The sequence below is a fragment of the Camelus bactrianus genome, chromosome 27 (assembly GCF_048773025.1).
Source record: "Camelus bactrianus isolate YW-2024 breed Bactrian camel chromosome 27, ASM4877302v1, whole genome shotgun sequence".
Taxonomy (NCBI): domain Eukaryota; kingdom Metazoa; phylum Chordata; class Mammalia; order Artiodactyla; family Camelidae; genus Camelus; species Camelus bactrianus.
This window is the reverse complement of record NC_133565.1, coordinates 33,214,469-33,235,629: the sequence shown is the minus strand read 5'-3', so window position 1 is coordinate 33,235,629 and position 21,161 is coordinate 33,214,469. Positions and strand designations below refer to the sequence as shown.

Here is a 21,161-nt window from a genome sequence, read left to right as displayed (position 1 = left end):
TCTCGTACAGCCCCTTGCGTGGGGGCTATAGTTAACTCTGTCTTGTTTCATTGTTTAAGTATTACCTGCATGTGTGCCCCAGCTGCTGGCTTAGCAGACTATCAAGTCCCCCAGATGCCCTATGGGAGACCTGCCGTGGCCTCTGTGAGGGGTTCAGAGGGGAGAGGGGCTGGTGACAAGGGTAGAGGTCATGTCTAATTTGGTATCCGTGTCACCACCAGCCATGGATGTAAACACTGGTGCAGCTCTTGAATAAAACAGTTTACCGATGATGAATCAGGTGCCTTAAAATATGCACATCCTTTAACTCAGCAGTTCCATTTTGGGTACTTGTATCAAAGAAATAATTTGAGATACAAAGATACGTGTCAAGGAACATTCAGTGCAATATTATCATAGAAGCAAATGGGAAGGGAGAAACCAGGGCACTTGGACATGACAGAACATCCTGCAGCAGCTACTAAAACTGGGGAATTATGTTACTTAGGGCTCTGGATATGCTTAGGTTTTAATGGTAAATGGAAAAAGCAGGATGTTAGGATGACAATTATATACAAAATAGGTGTAAGGAAAAAACTGGAAAGAAACACACAGTCTTAGGAACGATTGTCTTCAGTTTAGGAATTTAGGTGGGTCTTTTTTTTTTCATCTTTCTACTTTTCTGTATTTTTCCAAAATTTATTCATTAAACGTGTGCTGCTTTTGTAATTGGGACAAACATCTGTGACATAGATCGACATGCACACGACCAAATATCCGACATCCCTTCGTTTGGGAGAAGCTGTGGCCTCACCACCTGTTCCCATCTTCCTCCTTCAGCTGTCCGAGCCTGGGGGGCCCCCAGAGCTGCCCCTGTGGAATCAGTCCTTCCTCTTCCAAGGCCGAGATGGAGCCACCAGCTTCTCAGAGGACACAGCCCTGGTGCTGGAGTACTATTCCTCATCTTCAAGTAAGTGACCCCTGTTGCCCCGCCAGGGCAGCCACGTACCAGGACATGTGTATGAAAGGGTGTTAAGACCATCCTGCCTCTGCCTCCTGTGGGGATGGGTGAAGGGGTCCTTGTTCCAAAGCAGCCTCCCAGTGCATGTAGACAGGTTGGGGAGGGCCTGGCGGGCTTTCTTGTCCAAATGGCAACACTAAGGCACTGGTCAGGACACGTGGGCCGTATTCCCACAAGAGACCCGTGCATTTATTGCACCACCGCCCCCTCCCCATGAACCTATCAGTGAGGAGGGAGGGGATGAGCTCAGAGCTCACAGTCTTGGGGGGAACCAGGATTCAGAGGCCAGCTGATCCACAGTCTTAATTCCATACCATAAGAGTGAAGCCCCCGAAGGGCAGAGACGAGGGAGATCTATATAAATACCCAGAGACACAGAATCTGTTTAAAGTTGGGCTTGAACTCAGGAAGCCCTGAAGAGCAGAGGAGGAGGAGGAGATTTGTGCAAGGAAACGCCAGGAGGCAGGAAACAGGTGGGAGGTGAGGGATGGGAGAATTAGATGTCAGGTACCAAAGGATAGGCCCTGGTGGGGCTTCAGATGCTGGGATCCAAGAAGCCTGGGCTGGAGGCTTTGGTGGGAGCCCCAGCTGGTCCTCCCCCTACAGTGAAAGGCAGTGAGCCATGGACCCTCAACAAGCCCCTGGGCATCTCCGTGTTGCCACTAAAGAGCCGTCTGTACCGCAAGATCCTCACAGGGAAAGGCCTGAATGGGCTGCGCGTGGAGAAGCTCCCCATCACCGTGAGTCCCCCATACCCCCAGACAAGGCCCATGGCAGGTCCACCTGGTTCCACCTGTCTCCAACCTGCTTCACCAACAGAGGAGAATCTGGCTTCTCCAGCAGCTTCCACCAGGGCCCCCACCAGGGTATCTGACCACTGTCAGGTGTGAGGAGTACCCCTAACACCAAACATCAGTCTTGCCCCTGGGCTTGTGACGAAATTGCCCCCAAGCAACTGGGGGAGGAGCAAAGGGGGCCCTGTAGGATAGCAGCAAGAGTCCAGACGTGTAACCAGCCAGACCTGGGTCCGAGTCCTGACTTGCCCTAGTCCTCACAGTAGAACCTGGGGCAAGATACTTAACCTCTCTGAACCTCTCTAAAATGGGAACAGACAACATGCTGTACACGGTCTCTCTGTATAGCAAGAGAGTCTAGAGTCAGACTGTCTGTTTCTGCCACTTTGATGTGCTCATTGTCTGGTCCACACTCCCTGCTCTCTAAGAATGCAAGCTTTATGAAGACAGGGCCTTTTTCTCTTCTTCGTCAGTGTAAGATCCCTAAAAATTACTTGGTCTCAGTGCCTTAGTTTCCCTGTCTATAAAATGGGTTCATAGCAATAGTACTTTTCTCATAGGGCTGCTATGAGACTTGGAGGGGGGGAATACCTAGAAAGCACTTAGAGCAGAATCAGTTCTCAGTAAGAATTAATACATTATTATCAGCATTGTCTATTTCTATGCCACCTTTTTCCCTAAAACACATCTGGCCATGCTGACATAACAGACCTCAACAGATTGGAGTTTCCCCCGTCTGCTTGGAGGCAGGTCTGGAGGAGCCAGCCAGGTCTCCGGTGGGGGTGGGAAGGGTAGTGCAGAGGCAGTGAGGGCGAGCAGAGGCAGGAGACCAGCTGCCGCCTCCCTCCCCCTCCGCAGGCGCAGCCTCTAGCAGGCGCCTCTAGCATTCCCCCTTCCTGGGGAATCTGAAACCCTTCCTGGGGAATCTGAAACCGTGGGCACAGCAGAGGCAGAAGCTGCCTTAGCCAGTGTGGCTGACTGCCCCCTTCTCCTCCCCAGGACACCAAGCTGAAAACCATAAACGGTGAGGCCCCCACGGTAGACCTCTCCTTCCAGCTGCTTTCCTCCGAGGTAAGGCCGCGGGTCAGGGGAAGGTCTGGGGAAGGTCAGGGCCTGGCAGCCGTGTGCCAGCTCTTGTAGCCCCTCAGTGGGTTCCGAACTCTTTCACAATTGTTGGCCTTGTTCAGGGGCCCAAGCCAGGGGCTTTTGGAAGGAGGGGGTGCTGTTTTGGATGGAAATGTCTGAGGGTGATTTAAGGCTCCAGAAAACCAGAGGGGAAGCTGAGACCGGGAAGAGCAGAGGGCCGCTCAGCCCTGGGAGTTGCCTCTAACTCAACCCAGACCAAGCCTGGCTCGCTGGGGTCAAGGTTCTCCAGGGGTGAACTAGCGTCTCAGCTTCTGTTGCTGCATAACAGACCACCACAAACTTAGTGGCTTAAAACTGCCCTGATTTATGAGCTCACACTTCTGTGGGTAGGCAATCCAACACAGCAAGGCTGAAGTCAGGACACGGGCAGGTTCCTGTTCCTACCTGGAGGCCCTGGGGAAGAGTGTGCTTCCAGGCTACTTAGGTTGTCATCAGAATCCAGGCCCCTGCAGTTGTAGGACTGAGGTTCCTCTTTCCTTGCTGGCTGTCAGCCGGAGGGCCTCTCAGCTCCTGAAGGGCGCCCACATTCCTTCTCACAGTGCCTCCTCCATCTATAAGCCAGAAGGCAAGTCACATCCCCCTCACACTTCAAAGATCTCTGACTTTCTCCTCTGTCAGCAGCCAGAGAAAACTCTCTGCTTTTGAAGTGGCTCTTGTGATTAGGTCAGGCCCGCTCTGATAATGTCCCTATCTTAAGGTCAGCTGTGCCAGGTAACATCATCACAAGAGTGATAGCTCATCGTATTCATAGGTTTCAGGAATTAGGGTGTGGAATCTTAGAAGCTCATTTTTGGAATCCTCCCCTCCACAGCTGAGTTGACCCACGTAGAAAGACCCCAGGGGCTGAGCCCTGCCTGAGGGGGGTATGTCTTCCTTTAGCAGCTGTACCTGGACTCTGCGTCTGGCGTGCACCCGGCTCATTTGGCTCTAGTGCACCTGACTTTTTTCTCTGTGGTGCTGAGACAGGCATAAATCTGGGATTTGGGTGCTTTAGGACCGTGAACTCTGGAAATGCTTGCAGGGGCTGATGTCTGGATCAGCCCAATCCTGCTAGCTTCTCATGCCAGGAAAAATAGTCACCAGCTCTGGGGTTAATACTTGCCCTTGGCTTTGTGACCTTACCCATGAAGAACACAGGGAGTTCCTTGATGGAGAGTCTGAGAGGGTCTATCTGGGAAGGTACCAGCCCACAAGTGTCTCCCCACAAGGCCTCTGGTGAATACTTAAAACCTTCCATTAGCACCCCCTGGTGTGGAATGTTCTGCATTGCCCTCTAGGGAGTTGTCTGATTCTTGGTGAGAGTTTGCTAGGTATAACCTGATGTCGACACCTCCCACCCCGCCACCATCACCACCAAACCAGGCACAGGATGGAGAAGTTACTGAGAGAGGAGGACACAGAAGCAGCAAAAGACCCCAAGAAAGGGGAAGCAGGGTCCTTGGAGAAAAATGTCCCAGATGTTCCAGATTGGAGCTCAACCCTCCACAAATCTTCTCAGGGTCTAGAGTCTGCCAGTGGCCACTCCCTCACCTCCCCCTGCCCCTTCACTGGGGCACGTGTGTCCTGAGAACTGAAAGCGTCAAGTGTCACTGGTCAGGGCGCTGAGGGACCCAGGCAGGCAACAGGCAGGTGGGCAGGACACTTCCCCAGTTGCCCAGGGGCTGGGCACAAAGGTCTCAATGATGAATTATTCACTGGAGCTGTGCTAAGTGCAGAATTAATCCCTTTCCTTCCAGCTGGCGGCCTCACTAAATTATCCCTCCAAGTCATGCGGGAAAATGCTGCCGAATTCATTTAGCTGCAGAGTGTTTTGATCTGGGCCTTGCGATTTTAGCTTCCCCTTCCCCCAGTCCCCTCCCCATGGAGGCGGTTAAAAAAACCTTTCAGTAATGGATTTCTGAGAAGAAAGGAAAAGAAAGGAGATCAAGATTGGGTGTGTGCCAGGAAAATAGTACTAGAGGAAATTCAAATTCTGCAGCCAAGGATTCATGCACACAGTTAGTTCTTCACGTCCACACTCTCACATGATCGCGGGTACCCACACATGGACAAGCACATATGCACCGACAGCCACACACACACGCTCAACCCCGTCTGCAAGAGTGCACACATTTAATGCATATATACATTCTCACACACACGTGCAAACTGACACACACACGTTTTCACACTCCCGCTGGCACTCACGGAAGCAAAATCTTTTTGTGGTTAAACTGTTTCTTGGTGAAACTATTTGAGAATTGGCCAATAACTGACTCGCTTTGATTCTAGAATCTTGAAGTCCAGTTTGGGGGTCTGAGTATGAAGAGCTAATGTGGATGGACTTGATATAAGGTTCTTGCAGCCATGGTACCCGTTCTTTCATTCTTTTATCCACGTGTATTTGATGAGGACTAGAATTCGGCTGCCCTTGCAGATTGCAGTGAGCAGAGGGAGGGGCCAGCAGCCGTGGAGCCCATCTGCCTTGAATTCACCCTCCTTTGGCACAGACGGGGCTCTCTGCCAGTGTCTGAGCCCCTTTGGCATCCTCCTCCCTAAGGGACGGTGGGAGAGTGTTGATGAGCAGATCAGATGACGCTGCAGCTAAGTCTAAAGGGCGTGTCCCTGGCCCCTTTCCTCGCCGTTGCCGTCACTGTAATACCACCACTGTTCTCCGAGCAACTGCAGGTCTTCGCTGGGGTTTAGGGTCTTACGCTGACGAAGAGAAAAGGGCCCTGTCTTCATAAAGCTTGCATTCTTAGAGAGCAGGGAGTGTGGACCGGACAATGAGCACATCAATTCATGAGCAAATAACAGCTCATGATACAAGGCCTGATGAAACCCAGGTGGGGTGGTGTGATGGGGACTGCTCCGACAGGCTCTCCGGATTTGATGTGCCATCTGAGTAGGGTTACCAGTCAAGCTGCTGCAACAAAGAGACAGGGTTCCTTCCATCTCATTGTTCCACCTAAGGTGTTGTCCACCAATTTCTGGTGGAAAGTACCTGGCCTTCATCTCTGCATTACAGCCTGTGGGAAGGCATGGCAGACCTGGGACAAGAACCGCTGAGTCTTCCACTGTTTGAATCAAACACTGCTCAAAGCTCCATGAGCTGCCTCCTGAAGCCTGGAGAGTCCTGAGGACACTCTATCTGCAGGGGGGCTTATGATGATGCCTCTCAGGGGCCCTCATCCACCTGGCTAACAACTCCATCTTAGGGGCAACTCCTTGTGCATGGTCAGCTGTGCTGCGGAGAGGCAATGCTTCAGGACAAACGAATATGCGTGTCCTATTTGGGTACCAACCACCTGAGGACACAGCCTCTTTCCTGAGAGCTGCCATGTCTTGGAGGTTTGGGCACAGACCATCCTGGTTAGCTGACATTTTGGTGAGCACAGTCTCCCCACACCCACTGCTTCCAGTCACCCATTCTCAGAGCTCTAGGAACAAGAATACTGTGGAGTTTCCATATAGGCAGAGACCACAGAGGTGTCTCTCAACAGCCCACCCTGGATAGGAATCTCCTTGACATTCACCACGGGTGGTCATCCCAGCCCCTCCTTTTGCCCTGCCATGTCAGGGGGCTCACTACCTCCAGAAGCAGCCCATCCCATGGCTCAGTGGCTACAGCTGAGAGAAACCCTTACCCCACGTTGAGCCCACCCTGCCTCCAGGGGCCCTCCCGCTGCCCCAGGCTCCTGGCTCTGCCCTCTGGGGCTGTGGTGCAACCCCAGCGAGCCTCCTCCCAAGCCATCCAGTGCCGCAGCCAGACTAGCCAACGAAGCCCGCCAAGCCTGCGGTCTCAGTGAATGGCAAGAGGGAATGGTCTCCGGTTTGGGATGTTGTGCTTAAAGCAGGTTCTGCTGGTGATGGGTTAAGTTTTTTCCCTCTGAAGGGACTTCTCTGTGGACACATGGTGCTTAGAGTGATCTGCCTTAAGTTGGAGTTGTTGTGTAGAGTACATGTATAACTACACACAGATACACAAAAACTAGAAAAGCATGGACGCCTGCATATACTTAGAAAACTTCCCTTTAGTGCTTGATCAGTGGGGGTTCACCTTGGAGGTCCACTGGGCTCTGAGAGTCCATGAGCCTGCGGTACTCCACATGTACATGCACGAATAAACCTTTGGTCTCCTCCATCCCCTCTCTGATCTTGGCCTCTTCTCTTTGAAGAGTGCGATCTGGTCCCCTGGGAGTCAGTGCTTCTCCAGGCTAAGCCGTCTGTCTCTTTTAATGAACAGGTTTCAAGATCCCACAGCATCCTGGGTGCCCTCCAGCTTGCAGACAGCCTCTTTGAAGTGAGGCTCGCAGCTGACCAGGTTTCCCAGGCTGACTGTGTAGACTGGACCCTGGCACACACACAGTAGGTGCTCACTGTGTCAGCTGCCGCCTCCTTGTCTGGAAATGTACTTCTCCATGAGGTGAGACAAGTCCATGTTGCCATCTGGGTGTTTGGCAAAAGGTCCCCTCTTGGGGCTGGAATTTGGGATCCAGAGTCTTGCCTAGGCAGGGCTCCAGGTCACCAGGCAGAGGTAGGGCCTCTCAGATGGGTGGCCACCCCTCCTTAATTCACAGCCCTGAGAGATGCCAGAGGGTTGAAAACCCACTGCTCTCTTGGATTTGGCACTGGGAGGGGGCATTGGAGGAATGGAGGTGACACCTGCTACTCTCCACTGAAGGAAGGGGCAGCTCCCACAGTCCCATCTGAAGTCCCATCTTCCCCCTCCCTGTTTCCCTCGCAGGGAAGGTGGGTGGGTCTTTGATGACAGAGGGCTGCCCTGGTGTTTTTATTCAAACCACTTACAAAGCTCTCTCTGGAGACCGGCCCAGAGTGGGTACAAGTGGCTGTTCAGCAAGTGTGGAATGCAGAGTAGGGGACAGGCAGATGATCATGCTGGCTTTTGATGAATTTTTATGGATTTTTTGGAAAGCCACACATGACAACCCTGGGCTGGTCCTCAGAGAAGCCTCAACACATGCTAGCCTCCATTTCCTCACCAAGCCCAACTGCCCAGAAGGCCCGCATCCAGGGAAGCCCAGCATCTTCCTTGCTGCTCCTACCCTCCCAGGGGTTCTGTTCTACCCCAAGACTCCAGCTCTGGAAACACTACTGTATGGACAATGATGAATCCAGAGAAAAAGACCCTCTCCTCTCCTTCAACCTCACAACATCCCTACCTGTCTTCCCTACCCTACCCCAGGCCCCCAAGCCCACCCTACGCCCTCTACCTTCCCTACCTTCATTCTCCCAGGCCACATGGCAGTAGGCAGAGGAACAGGCCTCTCCCTCCCTAGCTCACAGGTACTCCTTTCCCCACCTGCTAAGATTCTAGGCCCAATTCAGAGATCTTCCCGTACAACCAGAGGAAGCTGGGCACAGGTGGGTGAGAAGTGGTAACCTGTGCTCTTCCAGGACCAGCCTGGCCCTTGGCTCACAGATGCTCAGTATTGGGACAGGGCTCACCATCCCACGATAAGAGGCTCCTGCCTGCTTTTCACAATGCCTGAGTCACAGTGCCTGAACCTTTCCCAGTAGTGTTGCATGCCTTGGGGACAAATATTGCTCCCTCTGTAGTCTCTTGGCTATCATGCAACTCCCTCTGGTACTGCCTACCTCAGGGAGGGAATGTGACACTCTGTCCAATACACAAGATTTTACAGACTCTACTTGCTCACCTCTCATGACAGGGGCTCGTTAGCTCTCAGAAAGCCCTATGTAGCCTCTGTACAGCTTGCTTGTAAAGCCCTTCCTCTTGCCTCTCTCTAGTTTCCTCCCCTAGTCCTGTCTTCTCCTTCCTGAGGCTGGCTCCAGAAAAGTCAGCTCCCATGCCCGTGCCAGCCCTGTTGTTGTTTACAAACTCACTATGTCATCTCCAGCCTGACCAGCTCTCCTTCCTCTGTGTGCTCTTTGTTGCCCTGGGTTTCGGCTTCTCATCCTCCTGGTTGTCTCCTCTCGAAGTGTTCCCCAAAACTGTGAAACTAGATTAGCACTAGTGGGTGGAGCAGGACTGTCACCCTGTTCTCCAAACATATTCTCCCTTTTGATGCAGCCAAAGTCTATCATTGGCTGTATTTTATTACTAACCAAGGCTGTGAGGGTCCATTTAGAGCCTGGGAGTCCAGCCTAGCATGTGAGCTGCTGTCAGGCAGCATGTGTGACAGCTCGTCTTCACCTTGAACCTCTGCTGCTCTATTTTGTTTTGTTTTGTTTTGTTTTTTCACTGCTGCTCTATTTTGAACTTAAGCAGGGCTTATCTTCCCTGTGATATTTCACCGTCTTCATCTCAGCCTATTGTCTGGGCTTGAGATCATTCTGGGGCATGATTTCATCATGTGTCACATTCACAGCCCCACCTCCACCCCCGCCTCAAGCTCTGGGTCATCTGTGGATGTGGTCTTGCCGCTGTGAGTGCTGCAGTTTGCACTAAAAAGTGTGCATCCTTAGATCTGGGTTTGAATTCTGGATCTTCCACTCGATCTTAGCCACCCTGAGTTTTACTTTTCTCATCCATAGGAGATGGTTGTGATCCCAAGCAGCCAGGAATGTAGTGGAAATTGAACGAGGGGGCGTGTGTCAGTGCCCAGCACAGCCTCGCAGACACTCAGTAAAGGCAGCACTTACTATTGTTCACCCAAGTTGCTGACAGACATGCTGAACTCGTCAGAGATGAGGACAGGGCTCCTGGGGGAGGGGATCGACAGAGCCCTGCTAATCCATCACTCGGCACCCGCCCCTCACGACAGCTGCTCCACCAGATTCACATCCATAAGGACGTCAGGAGGCCTTGTCAAGTGCTGAAGATAAACATCGCCAGCACCACATTTAGTCTCACAGCAATTTTCCAGGGAATGAAGAAATGGAGAAGAGACAGAATCATCTCTCCAGAGGCCAGAGCCCTGAGCTGGAGGCTGTGGCAGAGGTAGGGAACATGAAGACCTGTTTCTTGGCCCATGAGCTCCCAGGCCACAGACGGAGTGCTGCCAGTGTGGGCAGAGCCAGACCCAGAATTATACTGCAGGCGCATCCCAAATGCCTCACCGACCACCACGGGGTGGTCCTGTGATGTGATGTGAGCCTGTGACTCCTGGCCATGGATGGAGTGGATTGAGTCCGGATGTAAGGATGACTAAGGAGCTGGGCGTTCGGGCCTTCCCCTGGCCTGCTCTGCTTTCTGCATGAGCCCAATGCATAGCTAGTGGGTTGAAGAAAGTGGAGGGGGAGAGGAAGTGAGACAGGGCAGCAGCTTCCAGACCAGACTTCTCAGACAGTGGGGGCTGCTCTTGGGTTCTTCCCCATCTCAGAGCCAGACTACCACAGCCTAGACCTCCTGTCAGCCAAATCATGTGCACTCTTGGTCCAGCCAAGGTCATTCAAGCACAAATGCATCAACCACTCATTAAATCCCTAACCTGTGCCAAGTAGTAAAGCACCCCAACAGACCATCACCACCTATCCTGCCAAGAGTTCTAGTTGACGTGGGTGCAGTGAGTGTACAAAAGTCAGAAGAGTCATAGAGAAGCATGGTTTACACTCTGCTTGGAAATCTGCAAGGCAAGGGTGCTTCTGGCAGAGGGAACCACAGATGCAAAGCCACAGAGACATGACAGTGTCTGGAGAGCGCGAGACATGAGGAGGCTGTTGTGGGCAGTGAGACTAAAGGGTTAGATGGGGCATAGATTGTGGAGGGCCTGGATGCCTGGACACAGGGTTTATACTTTGTCATAGAGTAATGAGAAGCTAAGGAAGGTCTTTGAGCAGCAGTAGGGTGTGATCTGACCTATACCTTGGAAAGGTCTCTCTAGATGTGAATAGGGGAACCCACAGGGAAAGATTAGTGCAGAAAGACCAAATTTCAGGCTAACAAGAGTGAGCCCATAGCCTAGCCACTGAGCCATAGGCAGGGCTCTATTTAATACTAAAATCCCTGCCAGAATTTTAAAAATTCTTTGTCACTGGCTCCCTTCCTTTGACCTCACAACTTGCTTTTAGATTAACCCTCTGACACCATTTTCTGGAGAATGAGTCATGGCCCCAGTGAGGATTAACACCTGGGCCCTTCTTGACTAGCAGACAGACTCAGAGCTTCAGACCTCACTGCAGCTGCAAGACCACGCGGGATTTCATAAATGAGGCTTGCAATATGCAGGGGAGGCAGCAAGTCCTCTTGGAGGGGCCCCTTGTCTGAGCCTCGCCTTCAGCTGAAGAGATAAGAACCTACAACTGCAGCCACAGGAAATGACAAAGCAGCGACTGATCGGAGATCCACAGCACAGGGCTCATTACAGCGCTTGCCAGCGGGCGAGACACCCTTATCAGGGAGAAAATTGCATCAGGCCTCCTGAATTACTAGCGATTGGAAGCAGATTTCTTGGGACGCACTTTGTTAGATACCTAATGAGCAGGATACAGGCGGGCAGAGCCCAAAGCCAGCGGGGCGGGGGACAAATGTCTTTGTTAAACAGAATTTGTCAGTTTCCGCTCCAGGCTCCCTGGGGAGGGTTCAGGGCCAGCTAATTGAATTAAGAGCCTGTGTGCTCCAGCAAGAAGGCTCTGGGAGGGGCGAGCGGCTGGCAGTCCACAAGGCGGGCACTTTCAGCACCGAGGACAGCGGCTGCAACCAGGCTAGTCTGTAATTGCCAGGGCAGGCTGGAACTGTTGCATTTTGCATGATCGGGGATCTATGGGATGGAGTGGGTAGAAGGGAGGCAGAAGATGTTAGGGAAGGAGGGGGAACCAAGTGACCCAAGAAGCCTCAAGCCTGTTTTGCTATTGGCCTGGTCTGTCTCAACAGACCCTCCTCTGCAGGCAACAGCGAGGGCAGAGAAGGATGCATCATGCATTCACGTAGTGTGGGGCAGCTGCGGAAGCACAAGGAGTGGTGGGCTGGGCACCGAGTCTGAGTCAGTGCACTGCCGTGCATCTCTTTGAGCTTTCAAAGTAGGTCTCCAATTACAGCGCTAATGAAGCAGGACGTGCTGCAGCCACGGAGCCACAGAGCCAGGGCCACTTGTCAGCCCCAAGCTGCCTCTGCAAGCAGGGCTGAGCCTGCCAAATAGAAAAGCAAATAAGTAGGCTCCACCAGAAGCCTCCACCCCAACCTGGAGGAAAGTGGGGAGGGGGTTTTGGAGAGCAAGGCAATGCTGGACCTGAATTTTAGCATTGCTCCTTTCCCATCCTCCACCCTGACCCACCCCTACCTGAAGCCTGGTTCCTCCCTATAGTTTCAACAAGCTCCCCCTCCCATGAGGAGCAAGGAGGGAAGGGCACAATCCTTCCTGAAAAGGTGGGCAGACTGAAGCTTAGGAGTCTGGACAGGCAATGTTGACCCTAGAGAAAGGGAACTATTTGGGAGAATTTAAGCACATATGAGGCACTGTGGTCCTCCTGGGGCCCCTTACCTCACATGGCAAGAAAAATTGCCTCTGGCTTTCCATGAGGGGCCTGTATTATGTGAAAGTTTAAGGATTTTTCTATAAAAGTCACTCACCTGCCTTAACCTCCAACCCCCAGGCCAAGCAAAGTTGATTGCGGCAGGAATTGGAAATGTAGACAGGAGACCTGCAGGGGTGGGGCGGGGGGAGTACTGGCATGAAGCAGCTGTGGAGGCAAATATAGGCCAGGGCCAATCGTGGAGAGGGCAGAGCAAAGCAGAACCACTGAGTCTGGCAGGGGCTACAGGAAGAGCAGCTGGGGGTCAGGAGGGGGTGGGATGGGCAGAATAGACTGAAGTCCACAGGTCTTCCACCTTTCCTTCCCTCCTTGGAACACCACCCCTGCCCACCTGAGACTGATAGGGTAAAAGCGCTGGTCTGGACTAAGGGGTCTGTCTCATTTTTCTTACATCTTTGTGATGAAATTAAATGAATTATACATAATAAATTTCAAAATCAATGTAAAAGTAGAACCTGGTGTGTGCCCAGCTCTGATCAGGGATCCACTAAATGTCAGCTCTGGGTCACTGAGCTGACCTGGCTCATGCTGGGGCCACACAGGGTGGATGTCAGGGAGACAGGCTGTGGGGGAAGGGACTCCCTCAGCAGAGTGTCCTTGCTTTCAAGACTGATGGGGGCATCTCTTGAGACCTCTCCCTTGATTTCATTACGTCTACTTCCTCCCCTAACTGGATTAGATGGCAGTCTATGAAATCCAGGGCATCACGATTGGCTTTCTGCCTGGAAATGAGAAATGTCATTATAGGTCCTGAATCAGCATCTCACCCGAGCCCCAGGGGCCACCTAGTCAATGGGACATTGGTCTTTGCCCTGCGGTTTTTCTTTCCTCCCCTCTCTCCTGCATCCGTCTACCCACTCGTCCATCCAGTGTGCATTCTGCAGGTTTCCTGCTACAGCCAACCTGGCGCTCAGCTGCTCTGAGGAGGAGACAGCTGTGGTGCTGTTTCCCATCTAAAACACACAAAAACCAGGAAACCCCAAACCATCTGACTCAGATGCTGCACAGAGGTTATGTTCAGTAGGGGGGTCTCTGAATGAATTTTACCCTCCCTGAACCAAAGTTACTGAGAGGAGCAGGTGAGAGAGACAGCTAGGCCTAATGCCCAGGGACACAACAGCCCCAGAAGTCTTGGTTTTGGGGTGCAGTCAGTGCCAGAGTCCACTTCAGGGTCACCCAATGCTTTACTCTGCCCACTCCAAGAGTCCTTACATAGCTGCTGTCTCCTAGCACCCATTTGTTGGTGGGGGGCGGGGGGACGATGCCCAGACTGGACTGGATACTTCTGTACTTGTATGACTGTCCCTTAATCTGTCGATGCAAGCCTGAAAAGAAGTAATGAATGTTACTGAATTTCTGCACACCAGGTTTTATTTTTAGAGGGCAGTTATTTAAAAGGTCCTAGAGGTAAAGCAAAAGGTCTTGGTCCGGTTCATCTGGTTCATATGTGTGGATTTTCATATAGAGCAGCCACTTAAAGAGAGGGCCACCTGCACTCATTCTCACTCTGTTTGTTCAGGGTCAGACATTCAGGCATCTATCCTGGTTGGCGCTGTGCCCCTTGTTCCACTTGCTTCTGGAACAACACTCTAGACAGCGGAGTATTTGTCTGCTGTGTGGCCAAGACAGGATTCCAACAGCCGATGTTGGGCGGAAGCAGGTCACCTTTGAGGTTCCTACAAACTTGAGACTGCATGATTCTTTGAACAATGAAGTTAGCCTTTGGGGGCTAACTATGGATTTCCAACAGAGCTTTCAAGAAACCTCTCCCTAAAAGGAGTATACAACATGTCCCTAAGCCTGAGGAACTGACGTTTTGTCAGAAAAACTGGCAAAATAAACCTGCAATTGGAGGACAGTGTGAGAGCAGAGAGAGTCAGCTGCTAGAACGGAAGAACCCAGAAAAACTTTAAGCAAGTGTGGGTGGAGGCCATCAAGGCTTCCTGGAGGGGCTGGTGTCTAAGGAGGGTTGAATTCTGAACAAGCAGAGATGAGCGCAGCAGTCAAGTTAGGCGTGGAAGAAGAGAGCAGGAAGAAGAAGAAGGAAGGAGAAAGAGGCCCATCAGGGTAGAGAGAGAAGAGACTCTGTTTGGTGGGTGAGAAGGTGATGAAGGAGATGGAATGGAAAGCAAGCCTGCACAGCCAAGGGTGCCAAAGGCACTGGAGATGATCGCACCCATTGTTACTGCACCCAGTTTGGGAGTCGTGAATGGCATAGTTAACTTACTTTTTAAACAAACATGTCTTGAGCACCTACTATGAGGCAGACTCTGGGGTAAACAAGGTCCCTGCTTACAGGTAACTTATATTCTAGTGTGGGGATTGGAGGAGGGAGGCAGGCAGTAAACAAGTAAACCCATTTTTTGAAAATGAATTTTCTGGTAATTACTGTGAACACAATAAAATGAGATCATGTGACTAGAGTATATTGGAGGAAGGATTACTTTAGATGTATGGGCCTCTCTGAGACAATCACATCTGGGCTGAGACCTGAGTGATGAGAAGGGGACTGCCCTGAGGCTCTCTGGGCAGAGAGAACAGAAGTCGCAAAGGTCCTGAGGCAGGAAAGAGCTTGGCTTGTTGGAAGAAAGGCAAGGACAGTGTGGTTAGGGCGCAGTGAGCAAGGGGGGCAGGTGGGAGGGAGGTCAGGCATGCTGGACCTCCTAAGCCACGAGGGGGAGAGGCTTGGGGGTGTAGAAGGCGCGCTGATGGTAGAAGAGTACAGAGCAATTTCTCTGCACTTTCTCTTCCCAGAGGCCGGAAAACTTCTTGACACCAAACAGCAGCAAGGCTCTGCCCATCCTGGACCCCAAGATCTTAGATGAGAAGCTGGGCACCATCCGTGAGTCCTGGTCCAAGGCCGCGGTGAGCTCCACGATTGGCTCCAGCACACCCACCTCTCAGGAAGCAGAGGAAGAGCCTCAGCTGCCCAAGATGTCCCATGAAACGGTGAGCGTCTCCCCACCCTGCCGCCCGGGACAGGGATGGGGCATGGGGAGGGGGCTTGCCTGCCACCTGTGGGCCGGTTCATTCCTTGGCTGGCGAGTAAACTCTCCCTTTAGGCACACTCTTATGTGAGTCACCCTAAACTGGAGGAAAGTGTGGATTCTTCGTTTTACAGAGTTTCTTCACTTTTTGAATGAACTCCCATGTGATTTCTTTCAAAACAAACCCCTGCAACACTTGTAAGACCAGATTCCTCTGACTCAAGTAGTTGTCAGCTCAGAACTTCTGTGGGAGCGTGTCCTCTAGGTGATGGGATGCCCCCTGAGAGATTAGTTTCAACTTGCAAAAGAGGAAATTGGGGCTCAAAGTAAAGAGGACACTGTCTTTGGTCACAGAGTCTGTGCCCTTGATCATGGGAGTTGGTATGGCTTCCTGAAGCCAGTTGACCGGATGCTGGTAAAGGGATGGTGAAGGCGGCTGAGGTAGTGCCTTAACTTGGTGAGGGCTCAGTGCCGAGTCCTAGCCCCTTGATGCAGAAAGCTCCGGGACAAGCCACCAGAAAGACAGTCTGATCCAAGCCCCCAGGTGAGGTCTTGCCCCAGTAACCACGGGTGAATTCATGTGTGGCTTCCTCCCTTCTTCCACAGCGGATCCCATGGGGAACGCTGCTCAGGAAGATCCTGAAAAAAGGCCCAAGCCAAAGCCACCAGCCCATAGGGAAGCCCTGGGCCTCCTCCTCCCAGGACCTGCCTCTTTCCACTGACAGCCTTCGTGTCTTCCCCTGGCACTTCTGCACCTTCCTGGAACATATCCTATCAGGCGAATAGGAAGGGGTGCTCTCTGCTGGGTGTGCCCAGGGTGCTCCCATGTAGAGCACCCCTGCCCACCCTGAGCAGGGCCCTCCCTGGCCGGTGCCCGAGCACTCACGAGCTGTCTTTGTCTACACCTCTGCCCTTTGGGAAAGCGGCTCTCAGGCCTGACCTGCTGGCTCAGCCATCAGTTGGGTTAAAAATAAAGATTCAGACCTGATTTTGGAGACTTCAGGCATCATGAATAAACCAATGCCTGCTGCTCCCACAGCCTGGCCTCATGACAGCCCCTTCCTGTGCCTCTGAGCAGAGGTGGTGCAGGGGAGACAGGAGGAGCTGGAAAGGCCAGGGAAGAGAGGAAAAAGGAAGGTGCCAAGAAGGGGAAGAGCACACTGGAAGGAAAGAGAGAGGCAAAGGCGTTCCCTCCTTGGTCACAGCCCTGCAGAGAGCTTGGGGCACTCTACTTCCCCCACCCCTCCAGCTCTAGGGGCCCTCCCAGGGATGGGGCCAGCCAGTCATCATTCCTCTCTCTGTCCTCAGATTTACCATGCTGGTTATTCCCACCTCTGACACTTTGCCCAAGTTGAGTCCTTGGAGACCCAAGCCTCAGCTCCAGCTCCTACTCCCTAATGAGAGCTCGGAAGGACCAGGGTGGGTCCCAGGCAAGCATTCATGCAGCCAGTAGAGCCCAGTCACAAGCAATAGAGTGAGGGTGGGTAGCAACGGCGTACAGCTCCATGACAGTCACAGGTAGCATGTAGCAGTGGGTCACTGTTCCATAGCAACCAAACAAAATTACATAGCAATGGGCAAGCTCCCGCGACCGAGAGACACCGGGATGAGCTGTAGGACACGGTCAGGGGGCCGTGGGATGCCGTCGCATTGCAGTAGGCTCAAACCGTCTCACACAGCACTGCGTCACAGGAAGAGGCAGCCACAGGGCACGGGGCGTTCACATAGAGTCTCAGAACAGCGAAAGGTATGTGACTGGCACTGGAACACATCTGGGCAGCAGTGGCACCGTCACAAGGCGTGTGACTCCTGGACATGCAGCCAAGCAGTGGTCATGAGCAGCAGAGCCTGGGGGTGTGGCAGTGGGCCCGAGGACATGGCAGTGGTTGTGCAGTGAGCAGGCGATTAAGTGCGTCCCTCAGCTCTCAGCAGCTGTATCAGGCTGTGAGCCTCTCGGTGTCACCTGATTCCGGAGCACGCGGTCTGTACCTGGTCTGGTAGCACTCCCCCCAGAGCCCTGGGAAAAAGTCTGCTGCTGCTTCCCTCCAGAGCCTACTGTGGCTTAAGAGGAGATTGAACATCTTCTGGAGAAAGGAGCACCCTGGGAACAGAGAAGGGAGTGGAGGGGAGGCAGAATCTGTCCCCTCTCTGCGGAGAGGATGCCACGGCTGCTCCCTGCTGCCCTGGGGCCTGCCCGCCCCACCCCCACAGCTTCCCCTGGGGGCGCCTTCCGCATAGTGCGCCCTTGGATCCGCCTCCTTCCTGGAGTGCCATCTCGGGCTCCCTTCATCTGGGGCACCTGGCTTTGACACAGGCCTTTGAAGTGCCACTCTGTCAATGCGGTGTAAAACTCCAGTCCTGAGTGGGCCCGGCGGGGTCAGCGTCCCGTGGGTGTGATCTTGGGTCAAGTGTAGGACCCGGGCAGAGCTAGAGGAAGCCTCCGCCCGCCTTCTGCGTAGCCCAGAGAGTCTTTTCTGGAAGAAGTGGGCTTTTAAGTGAGGGTGAAGAGTGAGATGTTAAGAGCCTTCCCAAACATAGTAACTCTCCAGACACTCAGCACTTGTGGGTGTTCCCTGTTCACCCTCTAGATGCCCTGAACCCACCTCATGCTGAACCAGGCAATGTCTTCTGACACCAGAGAGCCAGTGAGATGAGAGGCTCTGTGCAGCCTCCAGACGGGCCCGGCTCCTTCACAGGGGCTTATAAAGCCCCTGCCATTGATGGAATTCTTGTTCCCCAGCAGCTCCATCTGCAGTTCCTCCAACAACCAGGAACCAGAACTCCCCACCCCTGCCAGTACCCAGCTCTGTGCCCAGCTGTGCAGGGGGTGGAGGCTAGGGGGTGGGACAAGGCCAAGGCCAAGGCCTTGCGCTCTGGGAGTCCCCCGGCAGGCAGGGGGTGACAGAGTAGGTGCACCGTAATGTATGTCCTCCTCTCTCTCCCTCCCGTGCCCCCCCAACACCCCGTTTCCTCCCTCCCCCTTTCCTTCACTGCTCAGAGGAGATTTGTGGCAGACCAGAGGGCTCTCGTACCAGCAGATGAATAATTGACAAGGGTTGTTTAAAGATTCAGTGGAGTTTTTCCAACCTCACCACACTGGAATAACTCATTTCTTTCATTCTCTGTTTGAAAGCCTGACCCCCTCCCTTCATCTCTACCCTTCCTGGTCCCCACATGCCCACCCTGCTCTGAGCACAACACTTTTGTTTCTCGCCCCCTCTTGAGTCTGTTGAACTCAAGAATGATCCCTTGATCCCTCCGTTTCTTTGTGTCCCCTTCCCCAGCAACTCCCACCCCATTTAACCTAGTAGGTTGACTTCAGTTCCCCTGGACACCATTTCCTCAAGGAAAAGGGACCCATTTCAAAGGTGAGGAGAGGAAGGAAGGCCAGAGAAGCTGTGGCTCCTCCCTAGTCACACAGTAGCAGAGGTGGGGACGCAGGTGACAGGAAGGCAGTCCCTCAGCCCAGGGGCTGCTTCCCTCCCAGCCAGGCGGAGGGGTGCCGGCTCTGCCGTGCCTTCCCAGGGTGGTGTGGAGCACTGTGTGTCCCTGAGCCTTGATTTTTCCATCTGTAATACAGGAGAGCTGCTTACCATGCCTCACCTGCCTCTCAGGGTCAAATGGAACAGGCGAGGGGCCTTCAGAAAGGGCTGGCAGTGTGGCAGAGACACCTATGAGCCTGGTCCTGAGAGTCTGCCTGGCATGGCCCTACAGTGACCAACCATCCCTTTTTGCCCCAGACCAAGGGGTTCCAGGGCTTGGGACTTGCAGTGCTAAACTTGAGATAGTCCCAGACAAGTTGGGCTGGGGTACTGACATGGGCCCTCCCCTGCCCCAGCCCTGCTCCTTTCAAGGTGGCTGCACCCTCCACCCCCTCCGCACCCCACAGCCACCGGGCACACACCCTCTGCCTGTCAGCCCAGCTCCGCACTGTCCCCTGCACTCACATCGCTCTTACCACCTCCTTGAAGTGACCTTGAACTCCCCTTTTCTGGGCCCCAGTCCCTCCTCTGTCAGCAAAGGAGGTTGGAACAGATGTTCCAAAGTCCCCTGGGCTCCTGGGCTGTGACTGGAGCCTTGGTCCTGCCCCCAGGCCCCCGCCCAGGATGAGGTCTGCAGACTAGTGAAGCTGAGAGGCCGGGGGCCCAGCCTCGGCTCCCCAGGCACCCCCTGGCGGCCAGTGATAGGTCCTGAGCAGGAGGCAGCTGCCAGCATGGTCTCTGGGGTATGGACACTACTTATGGCAGTGGCACCTAATAGCAGAAACACCAGCCCAGGGTGATGGCATCACAAAGCCCAGGAGCCTGGAGTTGGCCCCTATAAGCTAGAGTGACACAGAACCCAGCCTGGGAGGCAGATTTCCCGGGACATGAGAGTCTGCGCCCCACCCAGATCCTATGGACCACAAGGGGCAGAGAAAATACAGGAGAAACAGAGACGGAGACAAAGAAAGCACAGCCCTCTAGTGCCCACTTCGACAGCCTCGTATCAGATGCCCCTGACTCAGTGCCCCCTACAGGCCACCAGGTGTATTCTCGAAACATCACTGTCACCCCACTGTCCCTCCTGCTCCAACACCTGCTTCTCAGTAGTCCCGACTCCACTGCCCAGTGCTTGTAGCCCCATGTGCCAGCTCAGTCTTCTGTCTCTGTCACGCCATAAGCATCCCTGTTCTGTCCACCTGGCCTCCAGGCCCATCTAAAGACATACAGGCACCAGGTCCCAAGCCCCACTACTGCAGGCAGGAAGTGTCCTCTGGGGCTCCAGCCTCCTTAGCTCCTCCCCTGCACTCGTGCAGCCCCCAAGTGGTGAGCCCTGTGTGCTGGCGTTCCGGGGCGTTCTAAAAATAAATCTTGTGAGGGTGCAACAGTCACAGCTCCTGGGCTTGGCTGAGAGCCCTCACCAGCTCCCCTCCTCTTCCTCTCCCAGCTCGGTCCTTCTCTTCCTCCTCCAGTTCCTACAGAGAGAGACACAGACAGAGAGAGAGAGAGAGAGAGGGAGAGAGAGATAGACAAACACACACACACACACACACACACACACACACACACACACACACACACAACACAGCGCCAAGGATTTGAGGAAGGGAGGGTGGGGAGAAAGATGGAAAGGAAGAAATAAAGATCCCATTCTATGCAAATCTCTGTTATCTCCCCCTGCAGACCCCTTCCCCCCTCCTTTCATCTGTGCAGCCACTCAAAGAGCTGTGTGACCTTGGATAAATCACTCCACCTCTCTGGGCTGTCTCCTCATTATTAAGTAGAGGAAATATCCCCACCCCCACCTCTTGAGGCTGTGGGGAGGATTACCAAAACAGTGCATGACAGTGCATTGGAAACTGTAAAGGGCTGTCCACTTTGCAGGAGGCTTATTAATAGTCACTGTGTTGACGAGGCTTTTTGAGATGGAGAATAAAAGGAGGTGGGGGAGCACAAATCCCTCAGGCCTCCCTGCTCTGACCCCTTCTCCAGAAGGGCCGTTCCCAGACCCCTGACCCACTTCTCCTTCCCCTCATCCCTGGAATCTCCCCGGTGGGCCATTCTCCTCCATCCATCACCTGGGACTAAAGAGATTAATAAACGAGGCTCATAACTCAGCTGCCGGGATGCAGCAGATATTTACAGCTCCGTTTCAATTTGCAGAGAGATTAAGTGTTTGTCGATTTATTGTCTTGGTGTGTGTGTGTGCGCGCGGCCCCCTGCCGGCCAGCTCCCCCTCCCCGACTCCACATACTCTCACTTGTGGGCTTACTTGCCACCCCACCATCTCCCACCCCTCTGGGTCCTTGGAGTCGGT

At 53.4% G+C, this 21,161-nt stretch overlaps 1 protein-coding gene across 3 annotated transcripts in view; it reads left to right on the top strand.

The window, feature by feature from the left end:
• Positions 1-21,161, top strand: part of CCDC33 (coiled-coil domain containing 33) — a 107,307-nt gene that overhangs the window by 50,529 nt on the left and 35,617 nt on the right. For all 3 annotated transcript variants that reach the window (XM_074354059.1, XM_074354058.1, XM_074354057.1), the window contains exons 9-12: positions 820-949; positions 1,607-1,740; positions 2,794-2,865; positions 15,130-15,324. In XM_074354059.1, coding sequence (XP_074210160.1) covers positions 820-949; positions 1,607-1,740; positions 2,794-2,865; positions 15,130-15,324 — 531 coding nt within the window. The remainder of the gene's footprint in view (positions 1-819; positions 950-1,606; positions 1,741-2,793; positions 2,866-15,129; positions 15,325-21,161) is intronic.